The sequence below is a fragment of the Choloepus didactylus genome, chromosome 2, assembly GCF_015220235.1.
Source record: "Choloepus didactylus isolate mChoDid1 chromosome 2, mChoDid1.pri, whole genome shotgun sequence".
NCBI classification, from domain to species: Eukaryota; Metazoa; Chordata; class Mammalia; order Pilosa; family Megalonychidae; genus Choloepus; species Choloepus didactylus.
In genome coordinates, this window is record NC_051308.1 from 158,357,181 (window position 1) to 158,381,156 (window position 23,976).

The following is a 23,976-nucleotide window of genomic DNA, read 5'->3' on the forward strand; positions in this document are numbered from 1 at the left end:
TTTTCTTTTTAGCAGAATTTATTTAATAAGTCATACTTTCTGCTGTGTTGTAATCTCTTAATACATTTATGTCTCCAGATTACCTTTGACAATAAAGCTCACAGCGGCAAAATCAAAATCTATTTTGACAGTGATGCCAGCATTGAAGAATGTAAAGACTTGAACATATCTGGATCCAGTGAGTATGCAATATGCTTGCCCATTTTTGTACTAGGAATGATTTTTAACACTATTTTGGGATGTGGGTGTTTAAATGATTTAATTGGGTGGTGACAGGAAGAAAGGGCTCCAGGAAAACTACATTTTGAGCATTAGATTCTGTAATGCATGCCTCAAAGCATGCCTTTTCCTTCAATTCAGCAAATGTTTGTTACATACTTCTTATGAGAGGCAGCATGGCTTGGTGGTTAGGAGCACGGGCTCTGGATAGACTGCCCTGACTTCAGATCCTGGCTCCATTTCCTATGCCTGTGATCTTGGACAATGTGGTAGACTGAATCAAGTCCTAATCTCCAGTCCTATAAATGTGAATTCATTTGTAAATGGATCTTCAAGTCCTAACCCTTGGTCCTGCTGGCATGGACTCATTTGTAAATAGGATCTTCAAAGATCCTGTTTGGATGAGGTCAAATTGAATCAGGGTGGGCCTTAATCCAATATGAGTGGAGTCCTCACAAACAAAGAAAATTTGGATATGGGAACAGAAGCCACAGGAGGAGATAGAAAAGGGCAGATTGTCATGGGATGGAGGCAGAGACTAATTGCCTGCAAGCCAACACCAGAATGCTGTAGACGTCAGAGACAGCATGGCCAGCCAATACCCTGGTTTTGGACTTCTAGCCTCAAAACTCTGGGCCAATAAGTTCCTGTTGTTTGAGCCAGCCAAACTGGTATTTTTTTATAGCAGCCCTGGAAAACCAAGACAGCCAAGTCACTTAACCTCACTCTGTCTCAGTACCTTTTTCTGCAAAAAGGGTAAAAATAGTACTTACCTTCTGGGTTGTTGACAACTAAATGAGTTAGTTGTGAAGCAAAGTTCTGAGAGCAAGAGTTGGTACCTGGTAATTGCTAGGCGCTATGAGAACAGAAAGAAAATTCTGTAGTGAGGGAGACTGACATGCTATAAAATCTCTAATGCATGGTAGATAAGAATAAGTGGTAGAGTTACAAAAAGGTTTGAGGATACAGAAAGCAAAGATTAGTTTTGACTAGGGTGGAGTGAGAAATAAAATCTAGAAATGATTCTTGGAGAAGGTAGGCTTTGATCTGAACCTTAGACAACAGAAAGGGATCGAGACCTTCTGAGCTGAGAGTGCAGCTCGTATAAACACTTGGCCATTTACTCACTCTTTACTCCTGAGAACACCTCTTAATCCAGACTTGTGAAATGGGCCACACAGGACTGGTTCCCTTTACTCAATGAAGGCTCAAGATGAGATTAATGATGAATGGTCAGTAATTTTTTTTTAATTTGAATATTTTGTTTAACTGAATTTGCTTTTGACCAGATTATCAGAACAAAATAAAAGTAAAATACCTGTAGTTCCTAATTATTTTAGATTTTTTAAAAAAACTAGATTTAATTTGTAGCCTGCTGCTTCTAAGTTGCATAACTGGTTCCATAACTGGTTCTGATGATTTTTTTTTTTTATTTAGAGAAGTTGTGCATTTACAGAAAAATCATGCATAAAATAGAGCATTCCCATATACCAATTCTGATAATTTTGAAATTGTAGTTTCACTAGTTACATTAACTGACATAAGCCTTTGATAAGAACACATAGGTTTTTATAAATTCTGGTAACATGTACAACACAAAATTTCCTATTTTAACCATTTTTAAACATATACTTCAGTGGTAGTAATTATATTCATGTTGTGCTACCATCATCACCATCAATTACCAAGACTCTTCCATGACCCCAAACAAAAACTCTGTACCTATTAAGCAATAACTCTCTAGTCTCCTCTCCCCCTGGCCCTTGGTAACCTATAATCTACTTTCTGTCTCTATGAATTTGCTTATTTTAGATATTTCATATTTATGGGCTTATACACTAGTTTTCCTTTTGTGTCTAGCTTATTTCACTCAACATAATGATTTCAAGGATCATTCATGTTGTAGCATGTGTCAGAACTTCCTTCCTTTTTATGACAGAATAATACTCTGTTGTATGTATATACTACATTTTCTTTATTCATTCAACCTGTTGATGACATTTGTTTTTTTTTCCAACTTTTGGCTATTGTGAATAATGCTGCTATAACACTGGTGGGCAAGTATATGTTCAAGTTCTTGTTTTCAACTCTTTTGTGTATATTCCTTGGAATGGAATTGCTGGGTCATATGGCAATCCTGTGTCCAGCTTTCTAAGGAACTGCCAAACTGCTTCCCACAGCAGTCATATCATTTTACATTCCCACCAACAATGTACAAGTGTTCCAATCTCTCTTCATCCGTGTCAGTACTTCTTATTGTCTGTTTTTAAAATAATAGCCATCCTAGTTGGTGTGAATTGGTATCTCCTTGTGGTTTGACTTTGCATTTTCTTGATGATCAATGATGTTGATCATCTTTTTTGTGGGCTTATTGGCCACTTGTGTATCTTATCTGGAGAAATGTCTATTCAAGTCCTTTGCCCATTTTTTAAACTGAATTATTTGTCTTCTTGTTGTTGAGTTGTAGGAGTTCTTTATATATTCTGGATATTAAACCCTTATCAGATATATGACATGTAACTATTTTCTCCCATTTTGTAGGCTGTCTTTTCACTTTCTTGATGATGTCCTTTGATTCACAAAAGTTTTTAATTTTGATGAAATACAATTTATCTATTTTTTTTCTTTTGTTGCTCATGCTTTTGGTCTCATATTAAGAAATCATTTCCATATTCAAGATAAGGAGGTAAGGAGGTTTCTCCCAATTTTCTTTTCTTTTCTTTTTTTTTTTAGTTTTATGGTTTTAGCTCTTATGTTTAGGTCTTTAATCCATTTTGAGTTGATTTTTGTATGTGGTGTGAGGTGGGGGTCCAACTTCATTGCTGGGCATGTAGATATCCACTTTTCCTAGAATCATCTGTTGAAGAGACTATTCTCCCCCTCTTGAATGGACTTGGCACCATTTGTTGAAAATCAGTTGACCATTGAAGTGTGGGTTTATTTCTGTCTCTCAGTGCTGTCCCACTGGTCTTTTATGTCTGTCTTTATGCCAGCACTAAAGCATTTTGATTACTGTGGCTGTGTTGTAAGTTTAGAAATCAGTAATTTTGGGACCCCGGTTTTGTTCTTTGTCGAGACGGTTTTGGCCCCTTGCATTTCCATATACATTTGATGATTGGCTGTTCCATTTCTGCAAAAAAGCTGCAGGAATTTTGATAGGGATTTTATTGAATCTGTAGATTTTGAGGGGTAGTATTGCCATCTTAACAATGTTAAAGCTTCCACTCCATGAACATTGGATGCCTTGTCATTTATTTTGGTCTTCTTTAATTTCTTTCACCAGTGATTTATACTTCTTAACATACAGTCTTCCACCTCCCTGGTCAGAATAACAGCTTTAGTTTCTGTTAAAAAGTAATTATGATTCCTCAATGAACATGTTCTTCCCCTCTTTCTCTCCCCTTTTCCCCCACTCTTTCTACCCCTTCTTTCCCTGTTGCCCTCCCCTCTCCCCCTCCCCCCACATACACACACACACACACATACACATATTTTCCAAGTGCAAATATAGGTTGCAGTCATTTTCTATGGAAAAAGTTGACATTTGTTGTGTATGAGATATAGTTTGGTACAATCATTATGAAGATCAAAATGACTGAATGAATTAGTCAAATATGTTCCCATACTATTTCCTTCCTCCACAAAAAAGTCTTAGAACTTCAGGTTTTTTCCTTGCCTTGTACCTGAAGGGAGGAGCTCTGGCGCCCTCTTGTGTCTAGAGTTGAGAAATACAGCTCTCACAGACCCCACTCCCCCCACCCCCAGGTAGAAACACTTGTAAATTTACATATGCTTCTCCCAGAGCTGCATCCTAAGAAACCAGACACTGTGATTAGGAGAATACACATTTAAAATAAAATGATATGATGTGATAACCTTAAACAACTGAACTTTAGAAACCAGCTTAAGAAATGGACTTTTTTCATATATGAAGCTGTCTGGTGGATTGGTTACCCTGGCTTTGGGGGTGGGGGGAGTAGAGAGAATGGAAGTGGAACAAGGACAAGGATGTTATCTGGTAACATTCTTATGCTATTTCCAAAGAGTTCTGAGTTCGTTCACATCCATACATTTCACTCAAGATTCCTCTGTCCCTTTTATCATTACTCATATTAAGGCAAAGTTTGAAGGAATGTCCATTTTCACATACGAGCCTCATGCTCCTTCAGGGTGTGCCACTAATCTTCACTTGATTTTATAAGTCTAGCAATTTGGGGATGAGAGCCTTGGTGGGCAGAATGTATGATGGGTGATATAAATGAGTGTTACAGGGAAAGAGGGTTTTCATAAGTTTGGGAAGCCCTGGGTTAGAGTCACACAGGCAGGCTGGTGGTGTGTGTGTGTAGGACTCTTCAGGGCCTTTGGAAAGGCTGAATGCTGCACAGGATTTCTCTAACCAAATTGACAGGGGCATCTTGTGACTAGTGCTTTGCAAACCCAGATATAGGAAATGTTCCTCTGGCTGGAGATATCATGGTTTCAGAAGCATAAGAGTAATTATGTTGTTCATAAAATAGTTTTTAAACACATCGAGCTGGTCCTCTCAAAAAGATAGAAGCAATACAGACTATTATACTGAATTCTTTGTTAGGAGGAATGTTTTATTTTCCCCCATCTGAGCCTCAGGTTTCCCGTTGTAAAGTAAGGCACAATGCAAGCATTCTTACAGAGAATTTGTTTTAGTTATAGGTCAGGATGGAAGATTCTGGATGCTTTCCTTGCATTTCATATGATTTTTAGTCCCATCTTCCCAAGAACTGTCCTTATTCCTTCTGCCCTGTTCCATGCATCCAAAAAAAAAAAAAAAAAAAAAGGTCTTAGGTAAAGTTTTCTTACCTATCCATTAGATGGTGTCTTGAAATAACTTAAATTTCTTAAGTATAAAATGTCTGAAGGTAAATGTAAGCGTGAGGTGCTAGGCACTATTCCAATAGGCACTTTGCGTAGATCATTTCACTTAATTCTTTTAACATCCCTGGTGTTCTGGTTTGCTAGAGCTGCCATTATGCAGAATACCAGGAATGAATTGGCTTTTGTAAAGGAGATTTAAGAAGTTACAAATTTACAGTTTTAAGGTCATTAAAGTATCCAAACAAAGGCATCAACAAGAAGATACCTTCACTGAAGAAAGGCCGATGACTTCTGGAAAACTTCTGTCATCTGACAATGCACGTGACTGGCATCTGCTTGTCCTGGGTTGTGTTTCAGCTCCTGCATTTCAAAATGGCATACTACAAAATGTCTCTGGGTTTGTCTCTCTTAGATTCTCTGGAACAAACTCTGGCTAGCATCTCTTAGCATCTCAAAGCATCAGAGTCAGCAAGCATCTCTTGGGGCATTTTTTTGTCCTCCTGCTCTCTGTGTGAGCTCCCTTTAAAGGATTCCAATAAACTAATCAAGAGCTACCATGAATGGGTGGGGCCAAATCTTCATGGAAACATTCCATCAAGAGGTCATACCCTAATCAAAAAGATTGTCTGTCTCCACATGATTGCATTAAAGAATATGGCTTTTGGGGGATAATATATCCAAACTGGCACATTCTACTTCCTGGACCCCAAAAAGACATTCTTTCCAAATACAAAATACATTTATCCCATCATTATATCACAAAAACTTAAATCCTTTCAGTAATAATATGTACAACATCCCATCAAAATCAGTTACAGGCATGGTCTGTCCAAAAGCAAAATTCCCCTCTGGCTGTGGACCTGTGAAACTTAGAACAAGTTATCTGCTTCCAATATCCAAAGGAAGGACAGTCATAGGATAAATATACCAATTGCCATAGGGAGAAACTGAAAGGAAAACAGGATTCATGGGACCAAAATAGTTCCTAAAACTCAGAGGGCAAACTCCATTAGATTTCAAAGTCCAAGAGTCATTTACTGAATGATGTTTTATCCTTGGGGTTTGAGAGAGCAGCAGTCCCACACTTTCCAAGGGCCTTCGCAGCAGACCTTTTCTTTCCAAATGCTGGGGTGAGCGCTTCAACATATCCATGCATTGGGGAGACTACCTTCTTCTTGGCCCCACCCTCCTCAAACATCAGGATGCCACCAGACTCTGCCTCTCTGGGGCAAAGACTCTCCCCTCTCTGAGGCCTGGGGTGGCAGCACTTTTCCCAAGCATCGAGGGGGAAGGCCTATTCTCTGCCTCCAGGGCAAACTCATCCTTTCCACATGCATGGATTGCTCTGCTCTGTTTGCCTGAGATTTCTTGACTCCAGACCTCAAATTACACGGTTCTGTCATTTAAGAAATTTTTCCTTCAATTTGTCCCTTCTCCATCCCCTCCAGTCCAAACTGACAGTGGTTCCATTTATACAGATCTTGCAAAAATTTTGTTGGCTTGGCATGAAGCATACAGGGGTCAAAACTGTCAGACAATAGGACTTCCCAACAAATTCATTTTGGATAATTCCATCTCCAATCCTGGCTTGTACTGAAATGGTGGTCAGTTTCCATGTTTGGTTAAATCCTCATGTGGGGCTGTAGCCTCTAGGGTCTAATTTTCTGGAAGCCCATGTTGGAAATAAAGCAGTACCTGTAAGGGAATAAATGCTCACTTGGTTTTGGAGGAGAAAAGAATTTATTTACAATTTTGCAAGATAGGGCGCCCAGACAAACACGTGGTAGGCTGGCGCACCAGAGGAAGAGAATGGCGATCTTTAAATCTCCTACTTCTAATGAGCAAGTTTTTCCCGTTTTCCCATTGACTGGGTACTACAGAGGTTACAGCCTATTCAAGAGAACTAACTAATTCATCATTGAGATTTTAATTTGTACAGCCTATCCAAGAGAGCCAACTAGCTCATTATTGAGATTTTGAACTGATCAGCCTATCCGAGAGAGTTCAGTTTAAAATTATTTTTGCTGGGAGTTCCCGCCTTTGATTTTACTTCATATCTCTTTACATTCCAGTAATCATGGTTACTTTTCTATATAAGGAGCTAGCATAGATTCTCTTTCTTCCCTTTACCATAGGGCTTGTTTAAGCTGGTTTTGCCTCCATTTTCCTTATTCCATGCTGTTTCTATGTGAAAACTAAACTTATCCCTTTCTTACAGATTCCCTCCTCTTTCTTTTCTAAACCCTTTCAGTTTTCACATTTTAGATTCTTAAATTTGCTAAGGGCTTTTTTACATTTCTCATTGTAGGGATTTTTCTTATTTTTGATTCGAGTGGTTTTGATGCGTTTTTGAACTAGCCTTTGGGCACACGGGATGATGTAGCACCCAGCTGTTATAAACATTTTGGCTGGAATGATAAAGAAAATTAAAATAGATGTTGCAATTCCTTTCCATTTCTTGAACCAATTTTTTAACCATTCTGTTTTCCCATGTCATTTAGCTAGTGGCATCTAACTGTTCTGCTAGTCCTTTAATGACATTCCTGGTATAGTTGATAAATTTTAGCTGATGATTTACATTTTCATTGATGGTGACCTACCAGAATAAGGATGATTTAAATTTTGCAGTTACTTGATTTTTAGCTTTAAACTCATTAGGAACTTTCCTGGGGACCCCTATACTATCTACAAACATTTTTTTTATTGAAGGAACAGGGTACATTTTATACATTTTTTTTTTCTTTGCCTTGGGTTGGTACCTTTCTTATTACTTTTTTTTTTTTCATTTTTATTGAGATTGTTCAGATACCATATAATTACCCAAAGATCCAAAGTGTACAATCACTTGCCCCTGGGTACCCTCATACAGCTGTACATCCATCACACTTAATTTTTGTTCAATTTTTAGAAACTTTTCATTACTCCATACAAGAAATAAAGTGAAAGATGAAAAAAGAAAAAAAGAAAAGGAAACTCTAATCCTCCCCTATCCCTAACCAACCCCCCTCAATTGTTGACTCGTAGTATTGGTATAGTACATTTGTTACTGTTTATGAAAAAAATGTTGAAAAACTACTAACTGTAGTATATAGTTTGTAATAGGTATATAGTTCTTCCCCATATGCCCCTCTATTATTAACTTCTAATTGTATTGTCATACATTTGTTCTGGTTCATGGAAGCGATTTCTAGTATTTGTACAGTTGATCATGGACATTGCCCACCATAGGATTCAGTTTTATACATTCCCATCTTTTGACCTCCAACTTTCCTTCTGGTGACATATATGACTCTGAGCTTCCCCTTTCCACCTCATTCACACACCATTCGGCATTGTTAGTTATTCTCACATCTTGCTACCAACACCCCTGTTCATTTCCAAACATTTAAGTTCGTCCTAATTGAACATTCTGCTCATACTAAGCAACCACTCCCAATTCTTAACCCTCGTCCTATATCTTGGTACCTTATATTTCATGTCTATGAGTTTACATATTATAATTAGTTCCTATCAGTGAGACCCTGCAATAATTGTCCTTGTGTGTCTGGCTTATTTCACTCAGTATATTGCCCTTGAGGTTTTGTCTTCAACCCATTTTTTTTAATATGGTTTTGTTCACTCACCATACATTCCATCCCAAGTAAATAATCAATGGTTCTCTGCATGGTCATACATTTATGTGTTCACCACCTTCACCACTATCTACATAAGGGCATCTGCATTTCTTCCACAAGGCAGGAGGGAGAGTCAAAGAAGGTAGAGAGGCAAAAGAAAGAGGAAAAAAAAATGACAGCTAGGAAGCAGCAAAAGGAAAAATAACCTTAAATCAAGGTAGAATAAAGAATCAGACAATACCACCAATGTCAAGTGTCTAACATGCCTCCCCTATCCCCCCCTCTTATCTGCATTCACCTTGGTATATCACCTTTGTTACATTAAAGGAAGCATAATACAATGATTCTGTTAGTTACAGTCTCTAGTTTATGCTGATTGCATCCCTTCCCCAATGCCTCCCCATTTTTAACACCTTGCAAGGTTGACATTTGCTTGTTCTCCCTCGTAAAAGAACATATTTATACATTTTATCACAATTGTTGAATACTCTAGATTTCACCAAGTTACACAGTTGCAGTCTTTATCTTTCCTCCTTTCTTGTGGTGTCTCACATGCTCCCCACCTTCCTCTCTCAACCGTATTCATAGTTACCTTTGTTCAGTGTACTTACATTGTTGTGCTACCATCTCCCAAAATTGTGTTCCAAACCACACACTCCTGTCTTCTATCACCCTGTAGTGCTCCCTTTAGTATTTCCTGTAGGGCAGTTCTCTTGTTCACAGTGTCTCTCATTGTCTGTTTGTCAGAAAATATTTTGAGCTCTCCCTCATATTTGAAGGACAGCTTTGCTGGATATAGGATTCTTGGTGGGTGATTGTTCTCTTTCAGTATCTTAAATATGTCACACCACTTCCTTCTTGCCTCCATGGTTTCTGCTGAGAGATCTGCACATAGTCTTATTAAGCTTCCTTTGTATGTAATGGATTGCTTTTCTCTTGCTGCTTTCAGGATTCTCTCTTTGTCTTTGACATTTGATAATCTGATTATTAAGTGACTTGGCGTAGGCCTATTCAGATCTCTTCTGTTTGGATTACGCTGTGCTTCTTGGATCTGTAATTTTATGTCTTTCATAAGAGATGGGAAATTTTCATTGATTATTTCCTCTATTATTGCTTCTGCCCCCTTTCCCTTCTCTTCTCCTTTTGGGACACCAATGATACGTACATTATTGTACTTTGTTTCATCCTTGAGTTCCCAGAGACATTGCTCATATTTTTTTCATTCTTTTCTCCATCTGCTCCTTTGTGTGTAGGCTTTCAGGTGTTTTGTTCTCCAGTTCCTGAGTGTTTTCTTCTGCCTCTTGAGATCTGCTCTTGTATGTTTCCATTGTTTCTTTCATCTCTTGTGTTGTGCCTTTCATTTCCATAGATTCTAGTTGTTTTTTTGAACTTTTGATTTCTGCCATATATATGCCCAGTGTTTCCTTTACAGCCTCTATCTCTTTTGCAATATCTTCTCTAAACTTTTTGAATTGATTTAGCATTGGTTGTTTAAATTCCTGTATCTCAGTTGAAGTGTACGTTTGTTCCTTTGACTGGGCCATAACTTTGTTTTTCTTAGTGTAGGTTGTAATTTTCTGTTGTCTAGGCATGGTTTCCTTGGTTATCCAAATCAGGTTTTCCCAGACCAGAACAGGCTCAGGTCCCAGAGGGAAGAAATATTCAGTATCTGGTTTCCCTGAGGGTGTGTCTTAGAAAGTTACTCCACCCTTTGATGCCTCAGGCCACTGTGCTTTTCTTCCCGGCAGGTGACGCCTGTTAGCCTATAATTCTTGACTGGTGTGAGGAGGTATGGCCGTGTTCCCCCAGGCTCTGGGGTCTGGTTCTGAATGGAAAGGGCCCCACCCCTTTCCTCCTAGAGAAGACAGACCCCTCAGGTGGAGGTCATTAGCATTTCAATGGTCTCGCTCTCTGCTTGTGCTGTCTCCGCCCTTCCCCGGGTCACAGCCCTGGAAACTGAAAATGACTGGGGCTTTCTCCACTGAGGCGAAAAAGAAACAGATAGTCCCCTTCAGACCCAGTCCAAGGCGACCCTCCGGCTCTCCCAGGTCAGTCGTCACCCAAAGCCTCTGTCTGTTTTTTGGGAATTTGTACCTGTAGTGAGCAGTTCACACTCGCTCATTAAAACCCCAGTTGGAGCTCAGCTGAGCTGTATTCACTTACTGGGAGAGAGCTTCACTCTGGCACCACGAGGCTTCGCAGCTCGGGCTATGGGGGAGGGGATCTCGCGACTTGGATCCGCAGGTTTTACTTACAGATTTTATGCTGTGTTCTCGGGCATTCCTCCCAATTCAGGTTGGTGTATGATGAATGGATGGTCTCGTTTGTCCCCCCGCAGTTATTCTGGATTATTTACTAGTTGTTTCTGGTTTTTTGTAGTTGTTCCAGGGGGACTACTTAGCTTCCACTCCTCTCTATGCCGCCATCTTGCCCCGCCTTCTTATTACTTTTAAATGCCAGGGTAAATGTGATAGCCAATTGAACCAGAGCACAGGTTCTTTCCCACTTTTCAAGTTGTGTTGGCCAGAGGATGCCCTTCCTGCAGTATCACCAGAGGTCTGCTCGGGGTATAGTTAGGCTGGAGAAGTTGCCAGTACTATCTTTGCTTACATTCCACACTTGTGTACACAAAGTCATGGTACTAAGATTCTGGAGCTCTTCTTCCCATTTGGAGAGACAGGCAGAGTGGTTTCTGGGACCAAGGCAAGACGCTGGTATGGCTTTGACACTTCTCTTCTGGACTGGAGGGAAAAGGGAGGACACCCTACTACAACTTTCACCAGGAGTAGTATTTTGAAAGAAGAGTGTTATACATTTAAACTCCTTTTCATGCTTTTTCATTCCCAAGGGGAAGGGCATAATCTGAACAGTGGGTTGTTTGGTTGCACAAGCATAACAGTCACTTCTGTTTAGACTCTGGATGGTATATTTGATCTGTTCTACCCAGACATTTGTATTTTCATAATCTGTCTCTATTTTTATGGTTTGCTTTAAGTTTTTGGCCTTAAGTATTTTAATGACCTTGGGGTCAATTTGAACTGGAGAGTTAAACTCCAGCCAAGTTTTCCTTAATGGTTTTTCCTCCAACCTCAGTAAGACCCATCCCTCATACTGTTTGGTCCACCAAACAGTGTTTCAAGAATAACAGGGGTCAGATGACTCATAAGTTATACTCTCGAATGTTCACCCCCTAATAATCTTGCTCTCTATTTGAACAGTCCGCTTACATAAATGCTTATATTCCTTCCTTAACTGTTGCTGATGTTTTAGATTTTTACAGCTAATTACTTGACAAACATTAAATTGTACAGTTTGAGACTCTAAGCCTTTGACTACACTTATAACCAGCTTAGCAGAACCCGTTACTTCTTGAATATTGAACATTATGATCAGTACAAGCAATTTCATTATTAAGCTATACACAGAGCACAGTGCAAACACAGGGTTTAATTCAGCCCTTTTTCCCTCCTAGTATGTTCTTTCAACTGTTGTCTATTTAGAGTGATCCTTAGGGGATTTGAGGTGGGAGTCACTTTCCAGGATTCAGGTTGAGTTGCTGGATACTTATCGTCTGGTTCAGGCGCTGGTCCCTTTACTCGTGTGTAATGAGTCCAGCCTCTTTCTGCTGTTCGGACTGCCGTCTCAGTTGTCAGCAAGACTTGATAGGGTCCCTCCCAGATCGGTTGAAGTTTGAATTCTTTTCACGACTGGATCAGAACTCAGCTGCTGGGCTGATGTTGATGGGCAGCAAATTTAAGAGGTGGGGTTTGAGCTAGCAGTCCACGGTGCCTGAGAGATGATAAAGTAGAAGACAAGGCCAGTATATAATTTTTAAGGAAAAAAAAAAATCCTTTGGGTCTAGGGAAGGGAGCTCTCTAGTCCTCCTGGGGAAACGCAAACCAAAAACCAAAGGCCTACACCTCCAAATTGCCTAAGTACTAAATCACACATGGCTTGCACCTCTCTTATGACTCCTCTAGTGTAAAACTGCTAATACCTGCTTTAGGTACAGATGCTCCTGAAGTCATGTGCATGAAGAGCAGTAAGAACTTACCAACATTTCGGGCTGGAATAATTAGACTAAAGGACAACAATAATTTACAATAACTTAAGATTAATGAACACAAAAAGGCTTATCACTTTTAAATGCCAACTTAAAATTCAGTTTTTAGTACAGCTAGTTTAGTGATGCTTGAATATACTTGATTCACATATATGCATACCCTGAACATACAAGTTTTGCTGTTAGATGAGTAAAAACCCACTCTCCAGGGAGAGGAGGACAAGCCTTGGTGTGTAGTATTTGACAATATATGTGGTGTCTTTATTTCTATTAGACCCAATTTTAAGATAGCAACCTGGCATCACCAAATGGAGACCTGGGAAGAGATATGAACCACTCACTGTCCTAAGTTTGTTTAATTCAGCTTTAGTGAACCTTAACCCCTTTTATAGGAACATTTACTTGCACTTTGAGTATGGACCTTTTGCTTTTGCCCAAAATATATTAGCAAAACCATACTGCTTTTTACAAGAACACACAGTCCCATATATCTGGAACACAGACAGACACATATAACTTATATACACACTTATAACCATACAGAACAGACATACATTGTGCCCATTTACAAGCATGTATAGCCAATACACTACTGTTACACATACATAGAAAACCTTTACATAGTTTTTCTCACTTTTTTTTTCATTCTTCACACTATTGTGAAACTGCACACAATTGCCCAGCTTTAGAGTACACACAAACTAGTATATGCTATAAAGACACAAAGAAATAGCTTCAGTTTACTATAGATGAGTACACAGGAAATTTTTGCCAAGTTTTAAATTACACACTGACAAACTTCCACAGTTTTGAAGACTCCGATGTAATTATATTACATGCTTTTATTACATACAAATACAACTATTCCACATCCCTGTATAAACATACGACTTAAACTCCCATTAGATTTATGAAGTTTTAACTCTCAGAATGCATCTAAATACAGTCCCAGAAAATGTGCATATAACTTCCTGTACACCCTGGTACACACATTAAAGAACTTTAAATGTAGCTTTCACATGCCTTAGACTTAATTACACAACACACTAAAATATGTAAATGTATTCATCAATACCTGTTTAGCCCCACGTAAGTATATGAATAGAGAATCACACAAACCCCATGCTACAAATTTCCTTTCTCTTTTTTTTGTTTTTTAAAAACTGCTTCAATTACTTCTCTATCTCACTTTTGTCTGTTTCCTCCCTGCCTTGTAGACTCTCTGAATATTTCCTCCAATGACTTAATTAGCCATTTATCAATTTTTGGATTTTCTCTGAATATTAGGCTAAAATTCCTTTATATAGCTGACCTTTTAAAGTCTGAGAGTTATGAACAGAATTACATTGTATTCTTGGGGCTTGAGAGAGTGGGAGTTCAACCCTTTTCAGAGGTTTTTGTGGCAGCCCTTTTCTCTCCAAAGTCTGGGGTGATGTTGGGAAGATTACCTTTTTGGCTCCACTCTTCTTAAACATCGGGGTGCCACCCAGACTCTGCCTCTTCGGGGCAAAGGCTCTACCTTCTCTGAACAGTGGGGTGGTGGCCAGGCTCTTTCCATTTCCCTGGGAATGTGCTCCACCCTCTGGGTTCTGCGGTGGCAAAACTTTTTCAGAGCATTGAGGCGGAAGGCCTATCCTCAACATCCAGGCAAACTCACCTTTTTCATGCATGTGGGCTACTCCACTTTCCCAGACTGAGACCACTTGACTTCAGACTTTAACTTTCATCGTTCTTGGGGATATGGGTACAGCCAATTTTATTTTAGGTGGATGCTGTCTCTTTCTTTCTCTCATAGCCGCCCTCTTTTCCATTCCCCTTTCTTCTTCCAAGAAAGGGATATTTACATAAACCAGAGTCTAAGAATCGATTTAATTGTTATTTAGCTAGCCTTGCTAGGCTTTTTATTAATGATTCTTACCTTCTTTTCTTTAGGAGCCTTCAGAAACGGAAACTTTTGGATATTTTTTCATTTTTTTTTTTTTTTCCTTAACTTTTGGTGGGTTGTAATTACTGGAGCAGTCAGCATTAACTGGCTCTCCAATTGCCTGGGGGCATAGACTGGTTCCACCAAAACCCCAGGCTTTAATGGTTCCCGCCCCAGTGGGGGAGGGGAAACCATAAGGCGGGGGAATGCTTATCTCAGGTTTTAGTTTTTTCTTTCTCTGCAGCCAGCACATGGCACAGTTCGATTCTGCCTTGGAAAAAGGTTTATTTTTATTAACATGACACACGAGGTCAGCATAGAGCCAACTCTCATCTGCCTTATATTTTGGCCAGAATACATCTGGCAGCAAAATGCCCTTTTTTTTTTGTCTAAACATAACAATAATATTTGATCATTTTCTTTTATCCTTTCCCTTGGTTCAATCACTTTCAGCCCAATGTTTTAACATGTTTCCCAATGGATTATTTAGAGGAATTTTCCCCAGGGACCCTAAAGGTACCCCCTTTCCTTTATTCCCGGCCAGCTGACTGCCTCAATTCCCCATTCTGAGTCTTGCCTGGGCATCTTTCCCTTAGGATCAGCTCTAGGCTCATCAGAATGTCCCCATTCTGAGTCTTGTTTGGGCATTTTTCCCTCAGGATCAGCCCCAGACTCTTAGAATGTTTTAACCGCCAAGGTAATATAATATTTCTTTCCTTACCTTGGTCCGTGCATGGAGTTGTCTGGCTAACCAGAGGCAGGCTTTCCCTTTTCTCCTTTTTGTCATCCACAACCGGCAGATCCAAGCGTCTGGTCTCGGGCCCTTTAGCTGCCGGAGATGGGCCCCCAATGGCGGAGTTCGAGACCGCTCAATCAGCGGGGTGTGCCTTCCCTTTGTCCATTTCGGGGGTCCCCATCCAAAGCTTCGGATCCTGGACGAGCCCCCAAGTTGTCGGAAATAAAGCGGTACCTGTAAGGGAATAAATGCTCACTCAGTTTTGGAGGAGAAAAGAATTTATTTACGATTTTGCAAGATAGGGCGCCCAGACAAACACGTGGAAGGCTGGCGCGCCAGAGGAAGAGAATGGCGATCTTTAAATCTCCTGCTTCTAATGCGCAAGTTTTTCCTGTTTCCCCATTGACTGGGTACTACAGAGGTTACAGCCTATTCGAGAGAACTAACTAATTCATCACTGAGATTTTAATTTGTACAGCCTATCCAAGAGAGCCAACTAGCTCATTATTGAGATTTTGAACTGATCAGCCTATCCGAGAGAGTTCAGTTTAAAATTTTTTTGCTGGGAGTTCCCGCCTTTGATTTTACTTCATATCTCTTTACATTCCAGTAATCATGGTTACTTTTCTATATAAGGAGCTAGCATAGATTCTCTTTCTTCCCTTTACCATAGGGCTTGTTTAAGATGGTTTTGCCTTCATTTTCCTTATTCCATGCTGTTTCTATGTGAAAACTAAACTTATCCCTTTCTTACAGCCCAGAATTTTCCAGACCATCAATTTCTGTTTCTTTGAATGCAAGAGTTCAGTTCTCAGTTTATCTTTTTCCTCTCATATTTTACTATAAGCTGCAAGGATAAGCCTGGCTTCATTTTGGACATTTAGTTTTAAAATCTCTTTAGCTAAGTATCTTCCCAGCTCGTTGCTTTCAAATTCTGCCTTCTGTCTGACACCAGGACTCAAATTTTGCCAAATTCTCTGCCACTTTAAAACAAGGATCGCCTTTCTGCTAGACTGCAATGATACATTCACCATTTCTATCTAAGGCATTGTCAGAAGTATCTTTAGAGTCCATATTTCTACCAATAGTCTCTTCAAAGCAGTCTAGGTCATTTCTATAAAGCTCCTCGCAATTCTTCCTGAATCTTTCCTTTATCCTTTTAAAAAGCCATTCCAACATGTTCAATGTTTGCAAACTCAGCAGCACCCCACTTCTCTGGTACCAAAATCTTTTCTGGTTTGCTAATGCTGCTGTTATGCAAAATACCACAAATGGATTGGCTTTTATAAAGAGGGTTTGTTTGGTTACAAATTCACACTCCTAAAGGCCATAAAAGTGTCCAAACTAAGTCATCAACAACAGCTTACCTTCATGGAAGAATGGCCGATGGCATCTAGAACACCTCTGTCTGCTGAGAAGGCACGTGGCTGGCGTCTGCTCTTTCTTTGCATCTGGGTTGCATTTCAAAATCGCTTTCTTCAAAATGTCTCTGGGTGTTTCTCTTAGCTTCTTCAGCTATTGTGCATTAAAGTGTCAGGGTCCTCTCTTAGCTTCTCTGGAGCAAACTCTGGGCTAGCATCTCAAAGTGTCAGCAAATGTCTGGCCTTGGCTTAGCACATCCCGGGGCATTTTCCTCTCTCTGCTCTGTGTGTGAGCTCCCTTTATAGGACTCCAGAAAACTAATCAAGATCTACCCTGAATGGGTGGGGTCAAATCTCCATGGAAACATTCACTCAAGAGGTTGCACTCTAATGAAAAAGATTAATATATCTGTCCCCACAAGATTGTATTAAAGGATATGGCTTTTGGGGGGACATAATATATCCAAACTGGCACACCTGGGAAGCAGGTATTGTTGCTTTCCCCATTTTGTAGCTGAGGAATCTCAGCTACATTTACTAACTGGCTCTGCTCATAACCCACTGAGTGTGCTGCTTTACCATCAGACCCTTTTGCAGTATTACTCACAGATTCTCGTCTTTCCTTAGCTGCCTTGCCTCAGCAGACATCGCTGTGGAGCACTCTGACTTTGAAACTCTCTAAAGGTCACCTATCCCAGTACTGCTTCTTCCTCCTCTGGCTTTTCTTGCCATGCCTGTTCCTGAGCTCATCTCTTCTCATTCTCAAACCCTGCTACAACTACCCCCACCCCAAATCCTTCCCTGCCCGCTTTATCTCTCTGCAGTCTGTGTGGGTAGCTGTGTCCATACCTATGGCTTCAGCTGCCACCGCAGGCCAAGTCTGTCTTTCTCATCATGAATGCCCAGACTGAACTCAGTTTGCCCAAGGCAAAGAACCAGGAGTCATTCTTGGTGGGTCCTTCTTCCACCAAGTTGTGACTTTCTTCTTCTTATTTTGTGACTCCATGTCTTCTCCTTTCCCTCTTTATCTAACTTAGCTCAGGCCTTCCCAAGTTCTAACTTAGATTATTCAGTGGCCTTCTCATGTTCTGCTTGATTCTTTTCATTTATTTATAAATATACTGAAGCATTATGCTAAGCATGGGTGTTATCATGTTGAACAAAATGCATATTTTCCCTTCCTCACAGAGCTAATCATTTGGTGGGGAAGATGGCCATAGAATAATAAACTAGTAACTGCTCTAAGTGTTTGCTACTGCTATGTGCCTGCAGCTATTTGAGTGCTTTTCATATATGAACTTGCTTAGTCCTCACAATAGTTCTATCATGTAAGTGTGGTGGTTTTTGTTTGTTTGTTTGTTTTTTGGTTTTGGTTTGGGGATGAGGAAACTTGGATGCAGAGTTTAAGCCACTTCCCCAAAGCTCTGAAGCTTCAGAGTGCAGACCCGAGATTCAGAGTGTTCTCTCTCACTTCACACTGGTTTGTGTGCTGTTCTGTGCTGCCTTTGAACACATAATTACAAGTTCAATAGCTGTCAAGAAAAGAAGGGTAAAAGGAGCCACGGGTGTGTATAATTGTAGACAGGGCTGTGAAAGAACATAGAAAGGGGCTAATAGAAAAGGGAATTAGGGAATTCTGTTCTGAGGAAGAGGACTTTTAATCTGAAACCTCAGGCTGAAAAGAAATAATGCAAACATATGTATGGGGAGTGGGGAAGGTGCTGCTCCAGCCAGAGCCACCAGCGTGTGCAAAGTCCTGGGGCAGGAGAGAGCCTGGGACAAGCAGGGAAGGAGGAAGGCAGTGTGTCCACAGAGTAGAATGGAGCAGCAGGTGATGAGGCTATAGAGGTGGGCAGGGGACATGCAGGAGAGAGCAGTGGTCCAGATTTGGGAGAGAAGCTAAGGCTGCAGTTTCATCTACTTTAGTATATCCTCCATGCTTCTGTTTGTTCCAAAACAAAAATCTGATCATTGCCCTCCTCCTTACTTCCAGTCCAGGAAGTACTTTTCCCCAACTGCAGAGAAAGCTTATGAAATTGGCAGTCTTTGCTTGGAAAGTGCACAGTGAGACTGAGAAGCAGAAATGGTGATTCTGAGTGGTTTTGCTTTAAATTGTTTGTTCTCTCATTAATGGTGAACTTGATGTCTGTCTGTGCCTTTTAAATGAAAGAAACTTAGAGTATGTCACTTTGTACTCTTTTGAATGGAACCCAAATGGACCACTTTCTGTTGAATTCTATTCTGTAGTACCATTCATAAATAAATTTTAGTGTATTTATAAACAGTTCAAATGTTTTCAAATCCTTGACTCTTCACAGCAGGGAATGTTTTCCCTTATTTATGTAGTATGATTTGTTTCTGATGTTTACCATTTTGTTTCAGCAATAGACAGCACATTTGCCACTTGAGCTGCTTTTCAGACTGCCATCCTTCTTTGGAGATTATTCGTGAGTAAGGTGTGTTTAACATTTGAATTCTGTTTTTGTTCCTCAGTTCAGAAAAATACTCAGTATGTCCTGGTGTTTGATGCCTTTGTTATTGTGATTTGCCTGGCATCCCTTATTCTGTGCACAAGATCCATTGTTCTTGCTCTGAGGTTACGGAAGGTAAGCTGGCATTTTCTCCCTCCCCTCTCAGCCCTCACTTTGCTCAAACAGGGATGGCTGATGTTGCATCATCCAGACTTGATCCATGCCCCCCTCCTCTTCCTTCCACCCTCCCACCTCCCCTTCCTTCCCCCTCTGACTCCCTCACTCTCCCTTCCTCCTCCCTCCCCACAGCCTCCCTCCCCTTCTCCCACCCTCCCCCTCCCCCAGCAAGCTTTAATAGGCAGAGGCGGTGAGTAAAAGCTCCTGCTATACCAGGTAGGATCAGATAATTATCCTGCTTGAAAATTAAGCTAATAAGCAAAGGCACATAGTAGTGAACTCTCAAGCTTTTGAATGTTTCTAGAATACTTGAGGCCCTTTAAATTCAGGAGTGATCTTAAGAACAGTAATAGCACATGCCGGTTTTATCTTACGTCTTCAAATTGGAGTTCATTTTGATACAGAGACATGATAAATGGGTTATAATAAAGCATAAAATACTTTATTCTGTTGCTTAAATAGTTTAAAAAAAATCTTCTCTGAGTTTCATTTTGTCTTTTTGCCCGTGGGCTTCTTACGAATATATACTTCAGCTCCTCATAAATCTTATTCTGGTTTGTAGCATGTGTGTAAATGCATACTGGGGTCAAGGGAAATAGGAAGGAATTGAAGAACCGTTTGTGGAGCAAGGAACTAGCCTACACTCGGTTTCCCTTAATCTTTGTGAACTTACTTTGTCAATATCCACCTCTCTTAACTCACCTCCCCCAAACTGCTTCAAATTCCGAATCCAAGGCAGAGGTACTGGCTCTGTGATGGTGAGGGATCGCATTGGGAAGTGGTCGGGAGCCCAGCTGTCTGGGTTCCAATCCTATATGGCCCCCGCTGGGCCTCACTTCCCCGTCTTTCCCTATCTGGAAAATAAGACTGATAGTACCTTCTTCATTGGGTTGTTGTTGGATTGAGTGAGTTGATACATGTAAACTATATGGAATGTACCGTGTGTGAGCTATTATGATAAGAATCCGTTGGAGCAAGAGCATCAGGCATCTATTTAATGCTTGATATAATTTAGCAGGCACCTAAATACTTACTCATTGCTAGGGTAGACTTGAGGGCAGTTGTGTGCCATACTCTTCACACTTGAGGTGGATGCATCAAGTTGGACAAGGGACAGCTGTATCATTTTAGAGGCCAGAGTGCAGTTTTCTGAGTGCCTTCTCCTTCCAGGTGGCAGTGTGGTTTTTAAGAATGCTTTTTAAAATGTTCACTGCAGAGATTTCTAAACTTTTTCCTGGAGAAGTACAAGCGACGTGTGTGTGACACTGACCAATGGAAGTTCATCAACAGATGGTACATCCTGGTGATTATCAGTGACATAATGACAATAATTGGATCCGTATTAAAAATGGAAATCAAAGCAAAGGTGAGGCTCAGCCCATTTTGTAAAAGACAAAGCCCATTTGTCTTTTATATTCTTCTGAATGACATTAGGCATGTTAAGATACAAAATCTCTATGGAGAAGATTGGTGTTCTCCCGTGTCCTCTTTTTCTCACATCCCTACAATTGAAGCCTCCTCTGACTTGATCCCTCATAAGGTAGAATAAGGAAGCTGATGCCCAGTGGAAGATGACATTCTCATGATCATCTCCCAGGAGACTTGACAGGTGGTTGATTTGGCTTCGTTTATTTTTTTAAGTTGCAGAAGGAGCAACTGACCTAAAAAGGGATCAGTGCCTCCAAACAAGTATGTCAAGAGCCAGTGGCAACAATTCATGATGTAGTCACTGCTTTTTTGGATGGGAGTGAGAGTTGCCTGCCACCTTATATAATTCAGTCAGTATAAGCTCACAACAGCCAAGTCTTGGCTCCTTCACCTCACCGCTCTCCTCCTCTACACGACGCTGTCAGTCAGTCCGTCTTACCAACTTCACCGCCTAACCGTGGAGGCGTCTCCGCTCTTCTCCGTCCTCACTATCTTTGCCCGTCTCTCTGGCCTGGACTGCTGCACCAAGCCTAATAATTGGTTCTCCTGCCTTCAGCCTTGTATCCCTCAGATCCATTCACAGCTGTACGGGGAATTTTTCCGGAAGTGCCTATCTCGCTGTTAAAATCCTTTCTGCCTCCTGGGACCTCGCCGTCTGGCTCTGCCTCCCGCTCCTGCCGTGGCTCTCGCTGACCCAGCGGTACTGCGCCTCTCGGACATCTTGCGGGTTCTCGGCAGCCCGTTCCCCGGCGGGGCTTTCTCGCAGCCCGCCCTTCGGACCCGCCCCGCCCCGGGGGAAGCATTTTGTTGCCCTTAGCAAGTTATAGTAGAGTTGTGTTTGTGTGTTTGTCTCCTCAACCAGACCTAAAAATCCCTTGAGAGCAAGAACTGAGAGCAATTAATGTGTGAGCTTTTTTCCAAAAGTAGCTTGATGGTATTGCTTGATATTTAGCAAACACCTTGAGCTTATGTTCTTTGATGCCTAGTTCAGTGGTAGATGCAATTTCTATTTCAGGATATTAGAAAAAAAATTGGTACAGCCAATTTGAAAGTATTTAAAGGAAACAAGAAACTCATTTGGTAGTGAGTTTTCCCCTTCTTTTTTCTTTTTAAAAACACTAACATCACTTATAGGAAGGCAAGCAGTCCATTTTTTCCCAATCCATTTAAAGTGAGACTAATGTAACTTGATGCTGTGAACAATTATTTCTTTGAATAAAGCTGGGTGGAGTAGAATATTTTACTGACCTGTATTAATTTTTTTTTTTTTTTTTTATTCCTTAGAATCTCACAAATTATGATCTGTGCAGCATTTTGCTTGGAACATCTACACTGCTTGTTTGGGTTGGAGTCATCAGATACCTGGGTTATTTCCAAACATATAATGTAAGGATGTGGCATTGGAGAGTGCCCTTGGGTTTGAGACTCATTTATTCTTTGGGTTCTAGTAAAATACCTCTAAAAAATTCTTTTTCATTTCTCCCATTCTGTTGTGTTTTTTTTTTTTTTTTTTTCAGGTGCTCATTTTAACTATGCAAGTCTCATTTCCAAAAGTCCTTCGGTTCTGTGCATGTGCTGGCATGATTTATCTGGGTTACACATTCTGTGGTTGGATTGTCTTAGGACCGTATCATGACAAGGTGTGTATGAAAACCCTTCCTTAAGGGCACTTGGGACCCTTAAAAATGAGTTTTCATTACTTACCTTCTTCCCAGACTTCAGCACACACCCCTGATGTCAGTAAACACAAAACCTTCCATCAGTTTCCTTTCCCTTTTTCTTTTCAGGATATTGAAGTGACTTCAGGATATTGAACCAAGAATTGCAGGGCACTAGAGAGCACACTTCATAGTTGTCTGAGACTGGCTTAAGGGGATCTCAACTGATCATAAAATGAGAAATATTTGGACATGAGATCATTAGAGTAAAAATGAAAATTAAGTGAGGAAAATTATTACAAAATATTTCTAACTTTAAGTATTAGAGTTTTCATCCAGGCTAACTGGGGAGAATGAGAGTGGGAAGACTCAGCTCGGAATGACCACACTAGGTTTATGATGGAAATGATAACATGTCTTGTCTTTGTAGGTGGTTTTGATTTCAGCATCATCTTTGAGCCTTATTAAAGATCAGTATCTGAGTTCTAAAATATTAAAGGACTTAAGTCAGCATCATAATCTCAGAGACACCAAAGATATGCTCAGATGTTCTTGTTCAAAAATGATAAAATTGATTGGTAGCTGCATCAGGAAATGAGACTAGGTAGGTCATGTTTGAAGCCAAAAAAGTCAGAAGAGTTATTGCATCTTACTGTTTTTCCATGGGCCTGAAGCAGCTAGGACAGGAGCAATGGCTATGGAAATTGTAGCAGCTAACACTGCTTGCATGTTAGGCAGTTTGCTAAGTGCTTCTGTATTCTCTGATTTAATCCCCATTGCAGAGTACTGTTATCCTCAGGTAAAGGACTCTACAAGGAGAAAAGAGGTAAAAATGTAAAGGATGACGTCCACGCTTTTTCGCATCTCAGCCTTAATGTTTGTCCTTGATAAATGTATTAACCAGCATGCGTGATCAAATCTGGTTTGTAAACTATTCACAAAGAGTAAGAATCTTCAAAGCTCAGACCTTCTGTGTTGCCTTCCCGACATAAAACCTATAACCTGGGACTCCAGGCTTTCTCCTCTTTAATTAAGCATCACATTTACTATGTCCAAAGAGAATTGCTGTTTGTCCCATTTAAGAAGCTGTAGTTAACAAAGTAACAACTTCTGTTAATAATAAACCTGGATAATCTTACTGCTCTTCCAGTTCCATGTCACTGCTTTAAAGATGACTCATGAGTAAAAACTGTTCTTTGATATGATCTCTCTGAATTGGGGAACTTAGTGTGTTAGTGCCCAGGAAAATTCAGTTTTCTTCCTTCCTTGCATCATGCTCTGAAAGCGGCTCTGCGTCTTTGCCACGAAAGGGCAGTGTTGCTCCGTGTAGAACAAATTCTGAGCCTAAGGATCTTGGCTTTAATTCACTGGCCCCAGGACCTCTTGACAACTGGTCCTAGCTCCTTTGCCCTCCATTTTCCCATAAATATTCTACAAGGCGTGCAGATAATGTTGCTTGAATTTTACCAAAATA

At 40.4% G+C, this 23,976-nt stretch overlaps 1 protein-coding gene across 4 annotated transcripts in view; it reads left to right on the forward strand.

Moving 5' to 3' along the window:
- Positions 1 to 23,976, forward strand: part of MCOLN2 (mucolipin TRP cation channel 2) — a 68,005-nt gene that overhangs the window by 31,984 nt on the left and 12,045 nt on the right. For all 4 annotated transcript variants that reach the window (XM_037826752.1, XM_037826753.1, XM_037826754.1 and 1 more), the window contains exons 7-11: positions 79 to 178; positions 19,262 to 19,374; positions 20,633 to 20,782; positions 22,129 to 22,230; positions 22,362 to 22,484. In XM_037826752.1, coding sequence (XP_037682680.1) covers positions 79 to 178; positions 19,262 to 19,374; positions 20,633 to 20,782; positions 22,129 to 22,230; positions 22,362 to 22,484 — 588 coding nt within the window. The remainder of the gene's footprint in view (positions 1 to 78; positions 179 to 19,261; positions 19,375 to 20,632; positions 20,783 to 22,128; positions 22,231 to 22,361; positions 22,485 to 23,976) is intronic.